At 36.4% G+C, this 23,201-nt stretch overlaps 1 protein-coding gene across 3 annotated transcripts; it reads left to right on the top strand.

The window, feature by feature from the left end:
- Positions 1-1,874: 1,874 nt before the first annotated feature.
- On the top strand, positions 1,875-22,622 carry LOC107856250 (zinc transporter ZTP29). 3 transcript variants are annotated; one of them, XM_016701243.2, is made up of 12 exons: positions 1,875-2,217; positions 3,209-3,267; positions 3,928-4,020; positions 4,124-4,213; positions 4,301-4,382; positions 6,742-6,797; positions 13,038-13,094; positions 13,650-13,690; positions 21,039-21,106; positions 21,216-21,272; positions 21,372-21,489; positions 22,217-22,622. In XM_016701243.2, the coding sequence occupies exons 1-12, from the start codon at positions 2,154-2,156 to the stop codon at positions 22,260-22,262; spliced, it is 831 nt and encodes a 276-aa protein (XP_016556729.1). In that variant the 5' UTR covers positions 1,875-2,153; the 3' UTR covers positions 22,263-22,622. The 3 variants fall into 3 exon arrangements, with proteins under 3 accessions (XP_016556729.1, XP_016556727.1, XP_016556730.1); XM_016701241.2 differs by having other exon boundaries at positions 1,900-2,217; positions 4,283-4,382; XM_016701244.2 differs by lacking the exon at positions 3,209-3,267 and having other exon boundaries at positions 1,906-2,217; positions 4,283-4,382.
- Positions 22,623-23,201: the final 579 nt, after the last annotated feature.

The following is a 23,201-nucleotide window of genomic DNA, read 5'->3' as shown; positions in this document are numbered from 1 at the left end:
GAACAACAAAAATCGCGAAGAGAGAGAAAACAATAATAAATGAGAAGAGAGAGAAACACACATTTTCCCTCTGTTTCCTGTTATATTAACTAACATTTGGATCAAAGTGTAAATTTAAAAATTTGTGGGCTATTTTCAAACTTTTCCAACTTTCTTAATCCATAATAAAGTAATTTTCACCTCTATTCAATTATTAAGACTAGAGTCACCTACACCTTATTTTCAAATTCTTTTGTCACTTTTAACTAAATGCCCCTAAAAATATGATATAAAAAGAATATAGAAACTGTTGTCCCAAATGATTATTTTCTTAGCTCCTATAAATATTGTATGAACATAATATAAAAACTGATGTGTCGAATAGTGATTTAATTACCTTCTACAAACATCGAATAGGTATAGATATTAAAGTCATGTATGGTTATTTAATTAGCACCTCAAAACGTGATATAAAAAGAATACACAAATTAGTGTCCCGATTGGTTACTTAATTATTTTTAGAAATATTGTATGAAAAGAATATAGAAAGTGGTGTGAAGTAATACTATTACAAAATCATATTTTACTTAGTAAAATTGTTGAATTCTGAGAATGAAGCCACGGTTTATCCTGTGTTCTAATTCATATACAGAAATTGCTAAATATCAGTTATATCTCATCTTCCTCCATGCATCACAAGCAGAAAATGTAAACTATCACCATCCATTTTAAATTCGAATCAAATAAAATTCTTATATCAGTATATTTTTAGAAGAAGAAAAAGAAAAAAAAATTGCGATGAATTAATTTAAGAGAAAGTTGTGAGGAAGAAGAAAAATTCAATGTTTGATAATGAAGATTTGAGAAAAATATAGTATGATTTCCAATGAAGAAGGAAAGAATCGTATAGAGAGAGAGAAAAAAGGAGATTATTGATATCCTAATAATAACTGTCAGTTTTTTAATGGGTATGAAATCTTTTTTTTCCTTATATGTAATTGACATTTTATTTTTTAATTAAATAAAAAGAAAATTATTTATTTTTAATATCAAAATTTGCCACAACTTGTAAACTAAGAAGTTTTTCTATAAATTGCATTTAACTATCTTAGAGTAGTTATTTAGATTTTTTTCCTAAAATAATCCGTATAGATAGAAGTATTGAATTTGCTTCAAAATTTCTTGATGTTATTACTGATAAAATCAACTGCAGAGATTTTTAAGAAGTGTAAATTATATTTCTCTTCTTTTGAGTAGTATTCTTCCATATAGGATTAGCTGGAATACATCACTTTTATCATGCTAATAATAGAAAGTTTATAACTTTTCAAAACTCATTATTAAGAAAATATTTACTCCAACATAATAGGTTCTTAGTACTTTTAAAGAGAAAGATTATCTTCATCCAAAACAAAAATTTTCAGTTAAATTTAACTTTTGAAATTATGTTGAAAGCTTTAGTAAAGGTTGTAAAGCACTTTTAGGTCAAAATCATAATAAAAAGCGCTCAGTTTATAAAAAAATGAGCTAATATTTTTAATCAAAATATTTCTAATTAATTTGGACAATAATAAATTTATTACAAATCGTCTATAATTTTATTAGAGTCATTTAAAAATTTATACGCTGAATGGGTAAAAATATCTCCAACATTAATAAGATTAGAGAAAGATAATGTTTATTTTAAAGATATTTTTCTATATATTTCTTTATCGAATTTTCTAATTCCCTAAATAATAAAATGATCCATTAAAATAAAAATCACTCATAATAATTTTCAATATCTCAAAAGAATATTTAATAATAAAAACCACTCATAGTAATTTTCAATATTTCAAAAGAATATTTTAATAATAAAAACCACTATAATTTTCAATATCTCAAAAGAATATTTTGTATAATAATAATAATTATTAGAATTAAGAACTTTCCATAGACGAAAGCAACAAGTTTCTAATTTCTTGAACCCGCCTCCTTTTCCATAGTCTCTTTCTTGAACTCTACACATTCTGATGCTATTCAGTCTTTGGGGGCTCTCCAAGATTTGATTTTTAGGGGACTTCTTTCCTTGAGCCTACCATTTTTTTTATTCTTAATATCAATCCCCAACCTCCATTTTGCTTCAACTGGGATTTTTTTTGAATATAAAAGGGTTTCAGAGCAAAGCGTTTTCTATGGATTCTCAAGTTCTTGTTGCTCTTGGTCTTTCAATGTTGGGTGGCTTGAGTACCTCTCTAGGTCAGTAGATTTATTTTCTTATTGTTTATTTTTTTTTCTTTTTGTTTCTTTGTTTGGAATAGCTTCTATTTTCTACTTTGTAAAAGTGGATCAATTATCAGAAGCTGAAAAGTGCTCTAATGGCATGTTTTTTCTTCCCCCACTATTACTTTCTCTGTCTATGTTTGACTTAGACAGACCCTTGTGATCCTAAACATGAGTGGAAAGTTAAAATTAAAGTATTGTCAAAAAAGGAGAAAGATCATTCTTTTTGAAATGGACTAAAAAGGATCCTTCTTTTTAAAATGGAGGGAGTAGTAATTTTAATACAAGTCTTCCAAATGAGAAAATGGACGTTGTATTAAATAACAAGGATAAAATAGATACAAAATATCAAATTATCTCTTGATTTTCCAAATTCCACATGTAAAGTTGGGACAACTATGTTTTGTTTACTACATAAGTAAAAATGGACGGAGAGAGTACATAGCTAGAGGAAAAAATATTCCCTCCGTCCCATTGACCTTGTTTGACCCAGGCATAGAGTTTAAGAAACGCATAATTCTTTTTTGAACCTGTGGTCTACTTAAGTCATTGATATTTATGTGGCAATAAGTAATCTTAGGGTATTTTATAAGTTAAATTGTATCTAAATATAGAATTGAGTTTTTTTTTTTGATAAACTAAAAAGTGGAGTGGACCTCATAAATTGAGATAAATGAAGTAAAACTTTTGAGTTATGGAATTGTAAGTGTAGTCTTTTCAGTGTTTGTGCTCAATCCATTGGTAATCCTGGTGTCATTTCTGGAAGCATAGTGAAAACGATATTGCTAAAACTTCAATTTTAGCAATAAAGCACAGTGGGTAATGGGGACTGATGTTACTATTACTTTATGGTGGTTGTTTCCATATCCTTTGTGTGTTTTCAGTTTCTTGAACTTTTGAAGCTACAAGAGTCCTCCCTAAAGAAAGTTTAGTAATCTGATCTAGTTTGTTCTTACCGTTTGAGCAGGTGCCCTTTTTGTGGTTATTAGCCAGACTCCTAACTTGAAGATGCTAGGAATTTTACAGGTGCTGGTTAATCGTATTTGTAAGAACAACAGAAGTAAAATGGTTAATTTCAGTGATTCATGGTTTATTTGTCACTTGCTTCTTCAAGCATGCTGTCTGATAGATGTTTACTGTCGGTTATTTATATATTTTCGGACTTGAGTATTTTAAAATTTGAACAGAAGAAAAGGATCATTTGATTTTTAACTACTGAGGCTGTAAGCTTCCCAAGCTTTAAAGAACTCATTATGTTCAAGCAGTGTTATCAAAAGTGAAAACCGCGAAAAGCTCTAATTTCCATTGGGGCTTTAGGCGCAAAACGCAAATAAAGCGTGGGCTTTAATGAAAAAAGTGCGAAGGGAGAAAAAAATACTAATATATAAGTTTAGTCCAAGATTATAATTATAAGCATGAATGGCAAATACATAAACAAAGAAATTGAAAAAATATTACAATAAAGTGAAATATCAATTGTTTAGTGTTTCCTCTTTAGAAGAGACTCATTGGCAAGGAAAAGTATGCCTTGGAAAATCGATAACATTGAAGTGCTCATTAAGCGAGGCGAAGTGCTGAACACATTTTGAGCCTTGCGTTAGGGCTTGAGCGCGCCTTTGATAACGGTGTAGATCCATGAGGTATGTTAGCAAAGCACATGCCTGAATAATTTCTCTGGCTGTGCAGGGATTTGCTGCTGGTCTTATGCTCAGCATATCATTCTTTGACCTGGCTCATAATGCTATAAACTCCATTGGCTTCTTGAAGGGAAATCTCTGGGTGAGCCAACTCCTAATTTTATTTTGAACTTTATCAATCTGTTTTCCACTTAAAGAAGATAAACACACTTCTTGGATTCTAACTGCGAATCGTTGGCTGTCAGTTTTTTGCAGGTGTTATCTTCTTTGCTCTTGTTTCAAATTTTATCCCAGAGCCTTCGATTACACCCATTTCAGGTGCCAAAGGAAAAAAGGTGTGATGCGATTTGTTTTCTGTAGGAGAAAATCTCCTTCATGCAAAAACTATTAAAGAAAAAAAACAGTTTTCTGCTTGTGAACAGAAAGACGGAGATGATAGGAACAAAGATATTATGAAGAAGCATCGCCGCCAAGTGTTATTTAGTGGAATCATCACAGCAGTAGGTCAGTCTGCTGTATTGGTTTGTTGATAATTCACATAAAATTCACAGCATTTTTACGTTCTGTTATGCTGTAAAACCTCCCTTTGAGTTCTCATTTCAAGAATGCCGAACTGTTTGTGAACTAGGTCCGATTGAGTGCTAATTGTGGAAGCTAAGTTTGACGTTTCTCATTGTTTCAGAGTCTCATTACAAGTATTTTATGCAAGAGTACCTATATGATAAATGTTGCTTAATCTTCATTTCTTATGCATCTGAAATAGTAACAGTCCACCTACATGAGAAATTTATCACGAAGTTAACTGAGATTCATAATAAGTATATCGCCCCCAATTAAAGCATAATCTTGAGCAAGTTCATTAAGAGTGATATAGTGTGGCCCACATCATTTTACATGGAGTTTTTCTCAAAATTTTTATCTGGAGTCTTGTTCAGTGGCCGTAGTGCTAAGTTACAAGCTCTTTTAAGAGTACTCAGTTCTGATGTGAGAAGAATATTAAAAGCTTACTGAAGTTCTTTTCCTACCTTGTTTTTCATTAAAATTAAGTTTAACCTTCAATTAAGCTAATTTTGTCCAGTAGGTGCTAGGTGCACAAAGTTTTAAAGTTGAATAATTCCTCTCTATTCATTCCTTATTGTCTGTAGTGAAACTTGAAAGTCTCTATTTGGACTGTCGTGGTGTGACTTATTTATGCTCAGAGTAATATGTAAGGTCTTCCTATAGTAAAGTAGGTTTTGTCTTCCTATAGTAAAGTAGGTTTTCCTTGATAGTTAGCTGAAAACTATACTCCCTCCGCCCTATTTTATGTGAAAATGTTCGGGATAAGGTCAAAGCCCCTAATTTTCCGTGTGAATCTGGGCATTAATTCATCATTTTTCTGAAATAAAATTTGCATACTCCATTACTGCATGAAAAGTAATACAAGTCAGCAGAGTTAATAATTTAAAATGTTTGAAACAGCTGGATAAGATTGTAGTAAAAGAAGAAATTATTTGACTCCCCAAATAGTAATAGTCAGAGGCGGACCCACGTGGTGCCTCGAGGGTGCACTTGCACCCGGTAACGTTTTAAAAAAATTGTATATATACATATATATATCCTATTAAAGTATTAATATATTTAATTGTGCACCCTCAGTAATAAAACTTGTGTGGGTGCACTGGTTTGGAACTCAAACGCGGACGCCCTTCTGGCTTGACGTCGCGTGTTTGATTCCTGATGGAGTCGCTCGATTTTTTTATTTTACTTCTCCTTTATATACATTTAAATGCCACCAGCTAGGCAGCCACCTCATCTGACCCCACCTATCCTTAATTAATATATACTAAAAAAGGACTTTCCTCAATCCCAAGCCCCATATTCCCCCCCCCGCCCCCCCCAAATTTCAATTTCCGACCCATATTTCGCCAAATCCCCCCAATTCCAAACTCCCTGGATTGCGGGACACTACAATTTACAAATTAATAGTACCCAAACAAAGAAAAGGAGCAATTTTCCATTTGATGCTAATAGGTACACATTTCTTCCTTTCATTTTTTTTTGTTTTTTTATTCAAGTTTGGGTAATGTTAATTGCTTTTAATATTTACTTGTTGCTTGAAAATTAGTGTGTAAAATTTATTTATTTCTTTTTTCTTGCTTCTATTTAAGTTCATGGGATTTGATTAAAAATAAATAAAGTAGTTGATGTTGACCAAAAAAAAATTGTATAGTTGATAATCGATATGACTATGTTAAAGATAATGGCACACCGTATCTTCAAATCCTGGGTTCGCCTCTGTAATAGTGTCATTTATCCCAAGTCGTGCAGACTCGTCACTTGCGATGCGGCACCCGTGTCGGATTCTTCAAAACTACACTCTTTTCGGAAAACCTAAGACACACCTGCTGACATTTTGAAGAGTCTAGCTACATATGATTTATCAATTGCACAGGGTAGCCCCCTCCCTTGCGTACCCCCGTCTCTCTATCTCTTTTTTTGAAAGGAACGCCCCACGTTCTGTTACAGTATGAATGTGCATTTACCTATCAAATTGCTTTCCATTCAATTCAAGGGACCGCATTTTCTAGTACGAGATGTTCCTAAGTTCTTGAGACTTCTTTTGCAAGTAAGAATTCTGTAGTACTTGGACATATTTCTAGCCATCAAAACACATTAGTTAAACATTTTGAGCTACTTATACCGACAGACTATACAAGTCAAATTGACTTCTCAATCTCCATTTCTTCTTAAATTACACTTCATAGAAATTAGATGAATGGAGTAGCATATGGAAGTAGAAGAGAATGATATATGCATTTGAACCTTATTTTTCATGCATTATAAGATGTCCTACATGGTTTGTATTGGCTTTTCTCTCCAGGTATAAGCTTGCACAACTTTCCTGAAGGGATGGCTGTGTTCCTTGGATCAATGAAGGTAATCCTCCTTCATTGATTTTCTGATGTTTATAATCTTTTCTAATGGTCATTGTTCTCATTTTTTCTAGACCAATGATATCTTGTTTCATTCTATTTTAAGAACCGTTAGAGTAACAATATTTCAATTAATAAATGGCACCTCAAATGCAAAACTAGTTGGAGTCAGCTATATGCATCATCTATATCTATTAACAGCTACCCAATGGGATAGATGCTAGTTGGTCCAGACCTACAACAACAACATACCCTGTGTGGTGGGCTTTGGGGAAGGTAAGATGTTTATAGAGACCTTACAACTACCTTTGTGGGGTAGAGAAGTTGTTTCTGATAGACTCTCAACTCAAAAGAGAAGTTATTTGAAGCAGAATTGCAAGAAAAATATGAAAACAATATATCAAGATACAAAGCAAATGCAACAACAAATAATAAAACACATGGAAAAATAAGAAAGTATATGATTACTAAGTACTACTACTAATAAGATGGAGAAGGAATGGGGTTAGCCTCCTGTCTCTCCCACCTAAAATGTGACAATACTCTACTTTCTACTAATCTTCTACCCTAATTCACCACCTCCATACCTTCCTATCTAAGGTCATGTCCTCAATAAGTTGAAGTTGTGTCATGACTTGTCTAATCACTTTTCTTAGTTCTTTTTAGGGTTACCTCTACCTCTCCTAACTCCCGCCACAATGAACTTCTCTCACCTCCTTATTGGTGCATCCGCGCATCACTTCACATTTCAAATTATCTCAACTTCGCTTTCCTCATCTTGTCCGCCGCGGAGACTACTCCCATCTTTCTATAACTTCATTCCTAGTTATATATCGCCTAATATATCCATACATCCATCTGAGCATCCTTATCTTCGCTACATTCATCTTCTAAATGTGGACGTTTTTGACTAGCCAACACTCTGCCCATACAATAAAGTTGGTCTAACCACCATAGAACTTCCCTTAAGCCTTGGTGGCACATTCTTATCCCATAGTACCCCGATGCAAGCCTCATTTTGCCTACCCTACTCTAATATGATGTGCATCATCATTATTATCTCTCTGTCTCTTTAGATTATGGACCCTAAATACTTGAAACTTCCTCTTTTAGGTATGACTTGTGCATCAATATTCACTTGCACCACTGGCCATATGATACGTCACCGAACTTGCAATCCAGATACTCTGTTTTAGTCTTAACTTGAAACCTTTAGACTCTAGGGCCTGTTTCCAAACTTTGGCCTACCGTTAACTCCATCACTCGTCTCGTCAGTTAACACTATGCCATCTATGAATATTATGCACTAGGACATCTCCCCTTGAATATGTCGTGTCAATTAGTCTGTCACTAAGGCAAATAGGAACTGGCTAAGGATTGATCGATGGTGCAAGCCCTCGTAACTGGAAAGTGTTTCGAGTCATGTTCCACTGTTCTAACTCGGATCTTGGCTCCATCATACATATCCTTAGACCTAATGTTAGCTACAAGTATACCTCTAGTCTCCAAACATCTCCAGAGGACCTCCCTATAGACTTTATTATACACTTTTTCTAGGTTGATGACCACCATATGTAAGTCCTTCTTCTGTCCTTATACTTGCCCTTATACTGCTCGAACAATCTCCTTACAAGATAGATGGCTTTTATCGTTGATCATCGCAACATGAATCTGTATTGGTTTCGGATATTGACGCACTCCTCATTTCAGCCACTCTCTTCTAAACATTTGTAATATGACTTAGTAGCTTGATAACCCTATAGTTGTTGCAATGCTGAATATCGACCATGTTCTTGTACAATGGTACCATGTAACCCATCTTTATTCCTCTGGTATTTTATCCACCCTAAAAATAATAATAAACAACCCAACCTACCACTTTATGCCTGCTTAGTCTATAGTCTTCCAAAAATCACTGGGTTCTCATCTGGTCCGGTCGCTCTTTCCCTTCTCATCTTACAAATATCCCACTTAACCTCTACAACCTTTATGTACCTAGAATACACAATCTTTATGACTCTTGGAATGCTCTAACTCCTCCCCTAACACGATATCCCTGTCCCCATCTTCATTTAGAGCTTATTGAAATAGTCTGTTGTCTGATATGTGCATCTTCTGCCAGCACTTCGCCGTTTTCTCCCTTGAAGCCCTTCACTTAGTCTAGGTCATGGGCCCTCTTCTCTGTTGCCTTGGTGAGCATGTACCACTTCCTATCCCCGCCCTTGCCCTTAAGCTCTTCATTCAAGTGCTCAAAAGCTGCCATTTTAGCCGCCATAATCACTAGCTTTGCTTCCTTCTTCACCGTCTCCCTATTCCTTCTCTTATCCTCCTCGTCTAAGCTTTCCACTAACGCTGTGAAGTTAGTCCGTACTGCACCGTCATAAATAATGAATCATCTATAGCCATATTGCTGTATTTACTCTTATGCCATCTTGTACTAATAATTGTCTTTTAAGGGAAATTAGGTATTCTTCAAAACTAAAAACTACCCCATATTTCTTCTAGAGAATCTCTGAATTGTTCCTGAGCAACTAGAAAAAAATCTCGGACTTACACCTACTACATAAACATACAAGTTTTTGACTAGAACAAAGCACTCATGGAAAGCAATGAATTTAATGTAAGTGTAGTAACAACTAAGCCTTAACTTGAAATAGTTGGTGTCGTCTGAATAGATTCTTTTCCAATTGTTGTATTCTTTGATACTAGTTGGTTTCGTATATATAGATTCATTCGTTGCTAAATTCGCATTGTTTTTAAGGGTTATAGGTCTTTTAAGCCTTCCCTCAATGTGGTTTTGAGCTTGCCTTGGTTCCTTTGATCACATTTAATAATCGTTGTCAGTAAGAATTGAGGTTACATATGGTATCACCAAGGCATCTGAGGTGACCTATTTTATCCATTGTGTACTCCATCTTAACGTCAACATTTCTATGACATTCAACTTTTTGATATATTGAACTTATTAGAGGACTAATAATCACTCTCAAGTTGTTGAGTCATACTATGAAGGTTTGGGAAAGGGTGGTAGAGTTGAGGTTGAGGAGGATCGTGACTATTTTTGAGAATAGTTCGGTTTCATATCAAGTCGCTCGACTACCGAGGCCATTCATCTTGCGAAGAGATTAGTGGAGCAGTATAGGAAGAGGAAGGACTTACACATGGTGTCCATTAATCTTGCGAAGGTGTACGACAAAGTCCTCGGGGAGGTACTGTGGAGGTGCTTGGAAGCTAGTGGTGCCCGTGGTGTACACTTGGTTGATTCAGGACATGTATGACGGAGCGAAGACTTGTGTAAGGACAGTGGGAGGAGACTCGAAGCATTTTTTTATTTTGACAGGGTTGCAACAGGGATCCACTCTTAGTCCGTTTTTATTAACCTTAGTGATAGGTGTATTGATGTGCTATATTCAAGGGGAGGTGCCTTGGTATATATGTTATTTGCTGATGATGTAGTTTTAATTGACGAGACTAGGGGAGGAGTTAATGATAAGCTGGAGGTTTGGAGACAGACCCTTGAGTCTAGAGGGTTTAGGTTGACTAGGACTGAGTACTTGGAGTGCAAGTTAGTGATTTGACGCATGAGGCTGATGTAGCAGTGAAGCTGGATGAACAAGACATTTAGAAGAGATATAGTTTCAAGTATTTTGGATTTATGATTTAGGGGAATTGAGAGATTGACGAGCATGCCACACATCATATTGGTGCATGGTGGTTGAAATGGAGCTCTCTTTGGGTGTCTTGTGTGATAAGAAGGTGCCTCCTAAGCTTAAAGGCAGGTTCTACAGCGTGGCAGTCCAACTGTCTATGTTGTATGAAACATAGTGTTGGCCAGTCAAGAATTTCCACATCCAAAAGCTGAAGGTGGCAAAGATGAGGATATGTAGACTTACTAGGAGAGATAAGATTAGAAATAAGATTAGTCGAGAGAAGGTGGGAGTGACTTTGGTGGAGGACAAGATGTGGGAAGTTAGGTTGAGATAGTTCGGGCATGTGATGAGGAGGTGCACAGATGCCCCAGTACGAAGGTGTAAGAGGTTGGTTATGGATGGTTTCAGATGTGGTAAAGGTAGGCCGAAGAAATATTGGGGGGGGGGGGTTGATTAGACATAACATGGAGCAGTTACAACTTATGGAGGATATGACCCTTGATAGGAAGGTTCAAGGACGCGAATTAGGGTAGAGGGTTAGTGGGTAGGAGTGTGTCGTTACTAGTAGGAAGGAGTGCTTTGTTTGTAGCTGCCTGTAGGCGTAGTGTTATGCGTGTGTCTTGTAGTTTCTTGTTCGTGGTGTTTTGGTGATGTTTGTGATTCCGGATAGATAGTTTATAAGTATTACTCTGTGGGTGTCTTGTTTCTTTTGTTACCTAGTGTGTATTGTACGCAGCCTTACCTTGCATTTCTGTCAGAGGTTGTTTCCAAGGCTTGAACCTGTGACCTCCCGGTCACATGACAATAACTTTACTAGTTACTCCAACGCTTCCCTTCATACATTTAAGTACCAGTTTCCAAAAATAACATACATTTAAGTAATGTTAATAACTTAATGAAATTACGAGCAAGAACCACTTGTTGTGACAACAGAAAAGGTTCTTTAACATATTATTATTTGGGGATTAGAATAGGGATAATTTTGACATGTTACTTAGATCTCTTGTTTAGTCATGGTTTCTCAACTTACACAATACTGGTTTTGCTCTGTTTGGAGAAGTGTCGGGAATAAATTTTTGATACATGCACTTAGTAATGTGAAATCTTAATAAAATGCTTAATCCGTAGCAAAAAACCATCCTTCTGATAACTGCAAAATCATTTCAAACATATTTTATTGTGCATAAAGTAGACATTTCTTGGATATAAATAGTATGGAACAACCTTTTTTAAAAAAATGTAATTGCATAGAACAAAAAATAAATGAGGATAGTGTGGTCAACTGACCCAATATTTCTGGTCTTAATCTGTTTCGAGGTCATTCTTGTTACATCGGAGAGGGATGATTCCCCATATCAAATTCCAACTTTTCCTTTATTGTTTCTGTGGTAGTCTACTGTAGCAAATGCATTGAACTACAGGGCCTGGAATTGCACGATCCCATTTTTTTCTTGCGTCTCTACATCGTAGATTTTTGGATAACCTTAGGTACTGTTTGTTGTTTGGAAAGAGAAATGGAAGTGCAAGAAAATTAACTTTCTTGTTTGGCTTTAGGCAAGCTGAACTAGTGCTGCTACTGATATGTTACCTGTTACTTGTAGAAAGAGTATGTTTTTAGCTTTGTTTTGTTTGATGATAAGACATTTGAAGTTCTTTTCTTGAAAAAGACAAGATCCTCAGTTAATAGTAGCTTCACTTAAGTTATTAACAAGTTAAGGTCGGCTATATGAATCTTCACTAACCATGTTATTCCATAAGCTCATCTTGTGCCAAATTATGCAAATACAAATACAAATACAAGGCATTAGAAGTTTTCTATATTTTCTATATGCATAAATCTGAAAGGCTAAACCACTCTTAGAAAGTACAGGTCCTCATAAAGGTGCTAGCATGTCTAAAATATTCTTAACTAATATGTATTGCCTACATAAATCTCTTTCTTCTATTGTTCTATATCTTTTGCCAAGTTTGCATGGTCCCAGATATTGTATGTCCTTTGGAACAAATTCCTTCCATGTGATTTTAAGTCTACCTCGTCCTCTTTTAATGCCTTCATAGCTGCAGACCGGTGCATTTGGAGGTCAATGCAGGACATGACCAAATTATCTCCACCTACATTATTTCTTTTTATCCTCGATGAGTGCTACTTGGAACTTCTTGCGAATTTGATCATTTTTAGTCTTGTCTAATTTTGTATGACCACACATCTATCATTCGCATCTGTCCGACATTCATCTTGTGGATGTGTAAAACATTAGTGGTCCAACCTTCAGTCCCAGGTAGCATTGCTAGTCTTATGACTGTTCTACAAAACTTACCTTTCACTTTAGTAGGCATCCATCTATCAATAAAACCCTTGTAACACTTACATACTTTAACTATCCAATTTTAATTTTATGTGCAACATCTTCATTTATCATTCCATTCTCCTGGGACAACTAGCCTAAATATCTAAGTAGTTTGCATTTATGCACTGTAATCCCATCTGATTTCACCTCTTCTTATGTGTACTAAACTTGCAGTGCAATTGATCCTCAGTTGTAAACTTGTAATTGTTTAGAGCTTATTCTGTTTTTATCATGCTTTTCTTTTAGGGACTTCGGGTTGGTCTAAACTTGGCTCTTGCGATTGCTTTACACAACATACCAGAGGTATACTTTCATACAAATTTACCATGTCTATCTGCTTGTTTCTTGAGTGCAAGAATACACTAATGGACTCCTTACTACAACTATAATGTGTCATATCTTATCCTATCAGAATGTGTATGTACTTGATTACTGTATTATCCTTTGTTTCATTCATTTTTGGCTCTATGAACATGTTATTCAAGTTTTCTGTGCTGAGCAGATTGTTGTTGATCAAGTATATAAGTAACAAAATCAATGTGCTTATCAGTTTGATTAAGAGCCATGTATGGCTTATATTTGAAGATAAGGAGGCCTGTGCATATTTTGCGCACCTCTGATTCTTTCATACATTTTCCATATTATACTAAATGAGTAAATGGGGTTGAGTTACTTGATTGATTGACAATGCCAGGGAGGGCATCTACTGTAAAACAGTGGATAGTCTTGCCAAAACAGGTAAATTAACAGTCAACATGTTGTTCTTACATGTTGATTGGGATCAAACTAGCAGGGGATAATGTATGTGCCTTTTTTGTTGCTTTTTTACATTTGGGGATGTGGTTTATATGGATGCAGGGCGTTGCTGTTGCACTTCCAGTATATTTTGCGACACAAAGGTAATGCATCCTAGTAGACTAACTTAATATTGATAAGGATAACATCTTTTGCTATTGTGTCAATCTGGGTTTATCTTATCATGTTAGTTATCTAATCATTTAATGGATCAAGCACGTAACATCTTATCTTCAATCTAGTCAGGTCATATGTATGTGGTTTCACCACAAAGTCGTGTTATCGATACATACTTATGCTTGAGGCTATTGAATCACAAGACTTACAGTAAGGCTATTCAAATTATAAGACTTACAGTAAGGCTATTCAAATTATAAGACTTACAGTAAGGCTATTCAAATTATAAGACTTACATTGTTGTGGATGCATTTGTGGGCAAGACATATGCCCGCAGGAAGGACAGTTAAATTGAGAGATTAATTTTATTATTAGTAGCTTTATTTATTATTCTAAAATAGAATTTATGCTAGCTGTCGTTATTAGTCTAGAATAGGGTTTTATTTTTCCTAGTTTCATAGGGATTCGATTTTCTATTTGCTGTAATAAAGACTCCTATTTAAGGAGGGATTTGAAGAATAAAACTTGTGCATAATTTCAACCAGAATCAAGAGATTGGAGTTCTCTCCCACTGAACTCTAAGGTTTCAGCCTCCCTCTAACGAGTTGAATTTTTATTATCAAATATCCTTATACAAAATAGGTCGTTCCAGGAATTCTAACAAAAGCAAGGGGAAGTCAAAGACAATTGATTCAGATTTTCCTGTTAATCGTCCTGTGACTCCATCCTTTGCAAGAAATTGTAACAATTTGGTATCAGAGCCTTTCATAATGGACGATGAGATCAATTCCGGATTCCAAGGAGAACGTGAGATTACAGAAGCCCCAATAGACTCGAAAATTGCAGCTATGGAACGTCTCGGTGAAAAAATTATTCAAGTCATCCAAGAACAATTTTCGAGCATGGGAATTGGAACCACAAAACCATCAACTCATGGAATTGAGTCAAGTATGGGAAATCAACAAATTATGCTACTAAAGGCAGTACTCCGCCTTTTCCAACCATGGGCGACCAGAATCATCAAACAAGTGGTAATTCCCATTTAGCAATACCAAGGTATGCAAGGATGGATTTTCCTACGTATGATGGTACCGATGACCCATTAATTTGGGCACATCGTTGCGAACAATTTTTTGAAAATCAACACACAATCGAAGCATAAAAGGTTGGAGTGACTGGGTTTCACATGTTGGGAGTAGCACAGTTATGGTATTATCAGCTTAAACGAGCGAATAGCCCCGTGACTTTCAACCCGGTGAGTGAATTGGTTACACTTGAAGGTTATTAACGCCAGTTTCAAGAAAAGCTGGCTAGGGCTAATGAGCTTACTCTAGAACACTTGCACGTGGGGATATTTATGGCAGGGTTTGATGATTTAATTAGAATTGATGTGCAACTGCTCAAACCACCTGATTTATCGGCAACTATGAGTTTAGCCTGAGCTTTAGAACAGAAACAACAATTGCAGAATGTCAATAATATTCTCAAGGTGGCATGGCAACAGTCCAGAACAAGTCTTGGTAGCACGGTAATCTCAACAAAGTCTGCTACTGGTTTAGTTGGTTCATCTACCTCGACTAGTACCCATACAGGCAACCAAACCCTTTTTTGTCATGCTATTAACTCAGACAGAGATGGCGGAGTGAAGAGCTAAGGGATTATGCTATAATTGTGACGAACAATATTCAGCCACTCACGAGTGCAAACTATTTTTTTGGCTGGAATTGGATGATTCAGTTGATGACACGATACCAGAAGTTCTGGAGGACTGCCCGAAAATTTCTTTACATGCTATTACAGTTCAAAGACATGCATAGACTATGTAGTTGCTTACAATCATTAATGGACAACATTTGCTAAGTCTTATTGATTCTGGAAGTACCCATAACTTTATAAGTTCTACTGCTTCTAGTCGATTACTCCTTGATATTTTCTCCTTGCACAACATTAGAATCTCCATTGCTAATGGGGAGAAGGTTCCCTGCTCAGGGGTTGCTCAGGGGTCTACACAAGGGTAACAATTTCCATTGGTGACCATTGTTTTATTGTACATTTTTATGTTATTCCATTGGACGGATTTGATATTGTTTTGAGAGTTAAGATGTTACAGATCGTGGGTCCTATACTTTGGGATTTTGCAAACTTAATATGAGTTTTTCGCTGGAGGGTAAATCAATTTTGCTTCAGGGACAACAACAGTATTGTGATAAGGTTTTGCATTGCAAATACGTATGAGCAACGATTGAAATACCTTTTGACCGAGTTCGATGATTTGTTCCAGGAACCTATGAGTTTACTGCCATTGCGACAATGCGTCCACCGCATCAGTTTGCTGCTCGGGACAACACCTGTAGTTGTTCATCCTTATCGATACCCTCATCGACAAAAAGATGAGATTGAGAAGCAATGTAACCAGATGTTGCAACAAGGATTTATACGACCAAACAAGTCCCCTTTTCATCACTTGTGTCATTGGTATCCAAGCAAGATGAATCTTTGCGCCTTTGTATTGATTATCATGAATTGAATGCTAAAACAGTAAAGGACAAGTTCCCAGTTTTGGTTGTGGACGAGTTACTTGACGAGTTACACGAGGCCAAGTACTTTACTAATTTGGATTTGAAATCTGGATACTATCAAGTCCGCGTGTCTCCTGCGCATAATGTGGAAAAGACAAGTCTTTCAGACTCATCACGGGCACTTTGAATTCCTTGTCATGCTGTTTGGGCTCACTAATGCCCCATCCACTTTTCGAGCTCTAATGAACTAGGTCTTTCATAAACACTTACGCCAATTTGTGTTGGTTTTCTTTGATGATATCTGAATTTATAGTAGTGGTTGAGAGGAACATTTGGTTCACACGAGAAAGGCGTTTCTGTTATTGCGTCGCATAGACTATATTTGAAGCGATCTAAATGTTGCTTTGGTACAACTCAAGTAGCTTATTTGGGGCATATTACTTCAGCTATAGGTGTGGAGGTACATAGGAGAGACTGGCCTAACTTCAGTCAATTACCTATTGGCGGGTTACTACCGCAAATTTATTCGTGACTATGGACAATTGGCAGCACCTTGACTAGTCTACTCAAGAAAAACTCCTTCCAGTGGAACGACTCGACCCTAGCTGCATTCCAGAAGCTTCAACAAGCACTATCCTTTGGTCCAGTACTAAGGTTACTAAGGTTGCCCGACTTTAGTATGAATTTCATTTTAGAATGTGATGCTTCAGGAGGTGGTGTAGGAGCTGTTTTCCAACAGGGTGGTCAACCCGTAGCATTTTTCAGCTGACAGTTGGCAGCTCGTCACCAAAAATTAGCTACATATGAAAGGGAGCTAATTGGCCTTGCAAAAGCAGTCCAGCATTGGCGGCCATACTTGTGGGGGCACCCCTTTCTTATCCGAAAGGATCATTACAGCCTGAAATACTTTCTAGAACAACTTACTACACCTCCTCAACAATAATGGTTGAGCAAACTCATGGGTTACGACTTTACAGTACACTACTGGGCTAGTTATCTCAATAAAGTTGCGGATGCTTTATCTAGAACTGCACCTGAGGACCCTTCTTTGAATGCTATTAGCTACCCTCGTTGCACATTACTGGACACCATCCTTGAGGAGCTTACGAGATCGGCAGAACTATTAGATTTGTGTGATAAGGTCAAACTAGGAGAATTGAGTTCGGACTGGCAAGTTCAGGATGAGTTACTTTTTTTTAAAGGTCGCATCTATCTTTTACAAAATTTCCCTTTGCTACCTATTGTACTATCCGCCTATCATGATAGTGCGCATGACGGGATACACAAAACCTTGCACCGAATTCGTGGGGATTTTTACTGGAAAGGTATGAAAATTGACATTGCCATATATGCGGCTGCCTGCCCGATTTGTCAACGCAATAAATCAGAACATTTAAGTCTCGCAGGACTGTTACAACCTCTCCATCTACCAACTCAGATCTGGGCAGACATCTCTAATGGATTTTATTGATGACTTACCCAAGTCTCGAAAAAAGTCGGTCTTATTTGTAGTAGTGGATCAGTTCTCAAAATATGCTCATTTCATACCATTGGCTCATCATACACGGCTACACGGATGGTGCAAGTATTCTTTGAATAGGATACCAGAAACTATTACTTGTGATAGAGATATGGTTTTTACTAACACTTTCTGGAGGAACTTTTTCGCTTGAATGGTGCTAAATTACAATTCTCCTGTGCTTAACACCCACAAACAGATGGCCAGATGGAGGTCGTTAACTGTACTGTGGAGATGTATCTTCGTTGCTTTATTGTTGATTATCCTCGAAAGTGAGCTGATTAAGTTCATGGGCAGAATTTTGTTACAAATCTTTTCATTCGGCATTGCAGACCACACCTTTCAGGGTTGTTTATAGTCATGACCCACCCCATTTGCTTTCATATGTACTAGGACAAGGTGGATAGAAGATGTTGAGAGTGCATTATTGGATTGTGATAACGTTTTGGTTAATATCCGAAATCGGTTATAGGTAGCCCAACTACGAATGAAGGAATATTATGATAAAGGTCATTGTGATGTAGAATTTGCTCTAAGGACAAGTCTGGCTTCGTTTACATCCCTACAGACATCGCTCCACTCGATTGAGTATTTACAATAAGTTGTCCTGCAAATTTTATGGTCCATTTTCGGTCTTAATTCGAATTAGACAAGTTGCATGTGAGCTGGATTTGCCAAAGTGACGGTCGAATTCATAACGTTTTTCATGTTTCCCTTTAAAGGCATTCAAAGGTGAACACTGTCCACCTATTATAGAGCTACTACCGCTGGAGGATGGCCGAGTAGTTCCTCTGCCCGCTGCAGTCATTAGAGCTCGTGTTAATCGTGGTACAAGGGAGATTCTTATACAGGTATGCCAGCGGATGAAACTACTTGGGAGGATGCAGACTCTCTTCGGCAGGTTTATCCATCGTTCGAGCCCGAGGACAAGCTCTTTCAGCATGAGGGGGTAATGTTGTGGATGCGTTTGTGGGCAAGACATATGCCCACCGGAAGGACAGTTAAATTAAGAGATTAATTTTATTATTAGTAGCTTTATTTATTATTTTAAAATAGGATTTATGCTAGCTGTCGTTATTAGCCTAGAATAGGGTTTTGTGTTTCCTAGTTTCATAAGAATTAGAATTTCTATTTGCTGTAATAAAGACTCCTATTTAAGGAGAGATTTAAGGAATAAAACTTATGCAGAATTTCAACCAAAATCAAGAGATTGGAGTTCTCTCCCACTGAACTCTTAAGGTTTTAGCCTCCCTTTAACGAGCTGAATTTATATTATCAAATATCCTTATACAAAATAGGTCGTTCCAGGAATTCTAACAAAAGCAAGGGGAAGTGAAAAACAAATGATTCAGATTTTCCTATTAATCGTCCCGTGACTCGATCCTTTGCAAGAAATCGTAACATACATCCAGCGATTTAGATCATAAGACTTATATGTACATAATAACTAGTGTTGTCCCACAACGTGGGGGTTTGAGAAGGGTAGAGTGTAGGCAGATCTTAACCCTACCTCAGAAGTAGAGAGGCTGTTTCCAATAAACCCTCGAACTCAAGAGAAAATGGAAACTTAAGAATACAAGAAATTAAAATGTGGATAGTAAGAAAATGAAATCAAACCCTTTCCCTTCTGCCTCTAACAAAAGGTAACAACAAGATGCTCTCATCACTTTGATTGGTGAACATTGTAGAAATAAAATTCTTTCCTCTGCTTAGAACAATTTATCAAGGCTTTGCAATGGCATTGCAAGGAGAAAGTTCTAGTTTTGTCATGCAACAACTGAAGAACACTTCAATCATAATCAGTTTCATCGAAGCTCATATTGTTGTATGCACTATTCCAATTTTTTTCTAACAGTTCTGTGAGAAAAATAATAAGAAGAATATTATTGTATTGTTGTGACTACATGATTACATTGAGGCCCTATTTATAGACATTACATTCCAATCCTTTTCCTAATAGGACACTAAATTATAATCCCTTCCCAAGTAGGATTCTATATGCTATTCCTATTTCTACTCATATTCTAACACTCCCCCTCAAGCTGGTGCATAGAAGACATATGTACCAAGCTTGTTATGGATGTAACTAATACGAGGATCGGTGAGGAACTTGGTGAAGATATCTGTAACAAAACTGATAAGGACTAGTCTGGATGTCTTCAAAAGGAACAAACTAAAAAAGTGATCCAAAAAGTAGTAAACATCGCTAGAAAGTCGATGTGTCGCTAGAAAATTGTCGGAAACTAGTTGAAATATATGGGTCATCTCGAAATCAAGAGATAGTAGATCTTGAACAAGATAGTCACCGAAGAACTGGCCGGAACATACTCACACACCGGATTATTAGATTTGATGGCTAAAAAATGATCGCCATTTGAGAAAAAATTATATGGGTAGGGTCAGAATGATGACACGATCCTACTGATGAAAAAGAGAATTATATGGGTAGGTCGGAACGATGGCACGATCCTACTGAGAAATAGAAATTGTAGGGGTAGAATAGGAATGACGACATGACCCTACTGAAAATTAAAATTATATGGGTAAGATCGGAATGACGATACGACCCTACTAAAAAAGGGAATTTATATGGGTAGGATTGGAATGACGGCACAACCCTACTGAAAAAGAGAACTTATATGGATAGGGTCGGAATGATGGCACGACCCTACGCAAATCAGATCTGAGGAGTCACTGTAAAGGCGTATGAAACTACATATATCAGATCTAAGGAGTCACCGAAAAGACAACGGTGCTACAAATATGAGAAAGTAGTCCGAAAAGATGCACAGTACTACGCAAAGTAAATATGAGTAGACCGGAGAGATGCATGGTGCTACACAAATCTAATATAAGAAAGTAGTCACCAGAAAGATGCATGGTGCTACACAAATTAGATATGAGAAAGTAGGGGAAAGAAGTGTGGTGCCTTAACTTTTGCTAACATAATCATTGGCTGGACGGGCAGCATATATAACATAATCTTTGGCCGGCCGGACGGCATATATCGGTTATAGCCGCCCGCCAGCAGCGGAAGCTCTTTGATTCTCTACCAAGATCTAACAAGATCGTAGAGGCTCTGATATCATGTGAGAAAAATAATAATAAGAATATTATTGAATTGTTGTGACTATATGATTACATTGAGGCCCTATTTATAGACATTACATTCCAATCCTTTTCCTAGTAGGACACTACATTATAATCCCTTCCCAAGTAGGATTCTATATGCTATTCTTATTCCTACTCATATTCTAACAAGTTCAAATTTATATTGTGAGTCTATATTTGTCTCAGCAAATGGCAGGCATTCAAATTGGCAACACTTTCAGGTCTTGCAGAGCCCCTGGGTGTAATTATTGTGGGTGAGTACCTGATATTCATGTATTTTAATTCAAATAGAACACAATGTGTACATTAAGCAGTGAATAGGTTCAGAATTCATTGGTTTCTTTAAACATTAATGGATTGCAGGATATCTATTTCCAAGCAGCTTGAATCCGGAAATTCTGGAGGGCCTCCTCGGAGCAGGTTGATATGATTTTTATTTGCTTATAGTTTCTTGGCTGATGAGAAAGGAGAAACATAATTTTGAATTGTCGTTTTCTCAATGGATCATGTTGCTTTCAGTGGGAGGGGTGATGGCATTTTTAACCTTACATGAGATGCTTCCATTGGCATTTGACTATGCCGGTCAGAAGCGAGCTGTCAAAGCTGTGTTCTTTGGAATGGCTTTCATGTCTGCGAGGTGAGATAACTTTTGTAAACTTCAACCTCATTCATGGTAGTTACCAGACGCAGCTGACTATTGTATTTCTTCTTGAAAGGCTCCAAGCTTCAATGAGTTACATTACATGCACCCGACAGCAACTTGATTTCTTTTTTTCATTTCTTATTTCCATGCTTTTGATTTGGTGGAACCTCCTTTGCTTGATCCAGTTTTTGAACATAATCTGTACTACAGAAATGGAATTATATTGCTTTAGATGCTAATGGTTGAAGTAAAATGTTATTGAGGAGAGGAATCTTAGTTAGCTCAGTTGGTTGGCTTTCTCAACTTTCACCTTGTTGATGAGGGGTTCACTTCCCACCTGTCCCCTCTCCCATTTCCTCTTGACCTACCCCCAAACTTTCATCTTTTTTTTTTTAAAAAGAAAATCTTATAGAGGACTCCCTTTTTCAGTTAATGCTAGTAGTTACAGAACTCATCAATGCTTAGCATACTACTAAGCTCATATTTCTTTCATTTACAGATACAAATAATTACTAAGGAATCTGCTGTATTTACATTTTTGTTGTAAAGGATTTTTCCTTTCTAAATTTGTTTGTCTTGGGCATCACAGTTACCTCATCAATGTGATTTGAGGAAAAACTGCTTGCTGAATATTGATTTTCTTATCTGCTTTTGCTTTCTCCTCCTCTTCCTTTCCTTTTCTTTTATACTTTCTCTATAGTTTTACCTTCTCGTATTGCAGCCTGTATTTTCTAGAGAGGAGCTTGCCAGCGGACATGAGCTTTTAGTTCTCGGTCATATGGTGTTTCACTAGTGCTGCTCAACTTTGAAGGAATTTTTTTTTGGTGGTGCTAAGCTTCAAAACGACCATTTGCGTTCTTATAAAATTCACGAAGCACATTTGGTTTGGGAAGCTGAATGGAAGGTTAAGGTGTAACAGTTTCTGGGATTGTTTTATGTTAAAAATAGGAGATTCACGCATATCTAAAATCCTTCATCCAGAATCTCATTTATGAACAAGGGATACATAGGCAAGACATGGAAAAATAAAAAAGGCAGGCAATTGAAATGCTGAAGGGTGATGTAAATGGACAGTCATAGCTGTATGTGTAATCTCAATTATTATAAAGATAATGAAACATTTAGCATATTCTATTTGTTTTTGGAGAAAAAGGCCTCGCGCTTTTCTCTGGGAATTGTGTGGGTTAATTTACAAATGGTCATCCAACTTTCAATTCGTTGTACTAATGTCACAACTAACTTTTGTAACAAAAAAATAAAAGAAAAAATTACAGAAACTAGCAACCTTAAGATCTTAATTACAATTAATAACACTTTCTCAAAATTACAACTTATGTCAAAACTAGCAATATTTTGACTTTTCTAGAGTTAAGCACGTGAATTTCATCAATTGCTTTTCCTTTACCTATTTTCAAGCAATTTACCCTATTTTCAAGCAATTTACCCATTTCTGGATTCCATCAATTACTTTTTCTTTACCTCTTTTCAAGCAATTTATCCTATTTTCAAGCAATTTACCTATTTCAGTTTCCTCTATTCTAACGTTTTTTTTTTTCAAAATCTCTATTTGCTCTCTAATTTCGGATAAACTTGTTCCCTAATAATTAAGGGAAGATGATTTTACAGTTAATGCATGTTATTTTTTTTTTCATGTAACTTCTTTTTTGTAAAATAATTTCAGCATTTTTTAACCTTCTGCGAATTTT

The sequence above is a fragment of the Capsicum annuum genome, chromosome 11 (assembly GCF_002878395.1).
Source record: "Capsicum annuum cultivar UCD-10X-F1 chromosome 11, UCD10Xv1.1, whole genome shotgun sequence".
NCBI lineage: Eukaryota > Viridiplantae > Streptophyta > Magnoliopsida > Solanales > Solanaceae > Capsicum > Capsicum annuum.
This window is presented reverse-complemented; position numbering and strand designations above follow the sequence as displayed.

What these genes read in the sequence shown, in the direction of transcription:
- LOC107856250 (XM_016701241.2), top strand. Translation starts at nt 2,154, where the DNA reads ATGGATTCTCAAGTTCTTGTTGCTCTTGGTCTTTCAATGTTGGGTGGC. An exon ending in AGATGCTAGGAATTTTACAG is followed by an intron (nt 3,268 to 3,927) that starts GTGCTGGTTAAT and finishes CTGGCTGTGCAG; the next exon opens with GGATTTGCTGCTGGTCTTAT. An exon ending in GTATATTTTGCGACACAAAG is followed by an intron (nt 13,691 to 21,038) that starts GTAATGCATCCT and finishes TATTTGTCTCAG; the next exon opens with CAAATGGCAGGCATTCAAAT.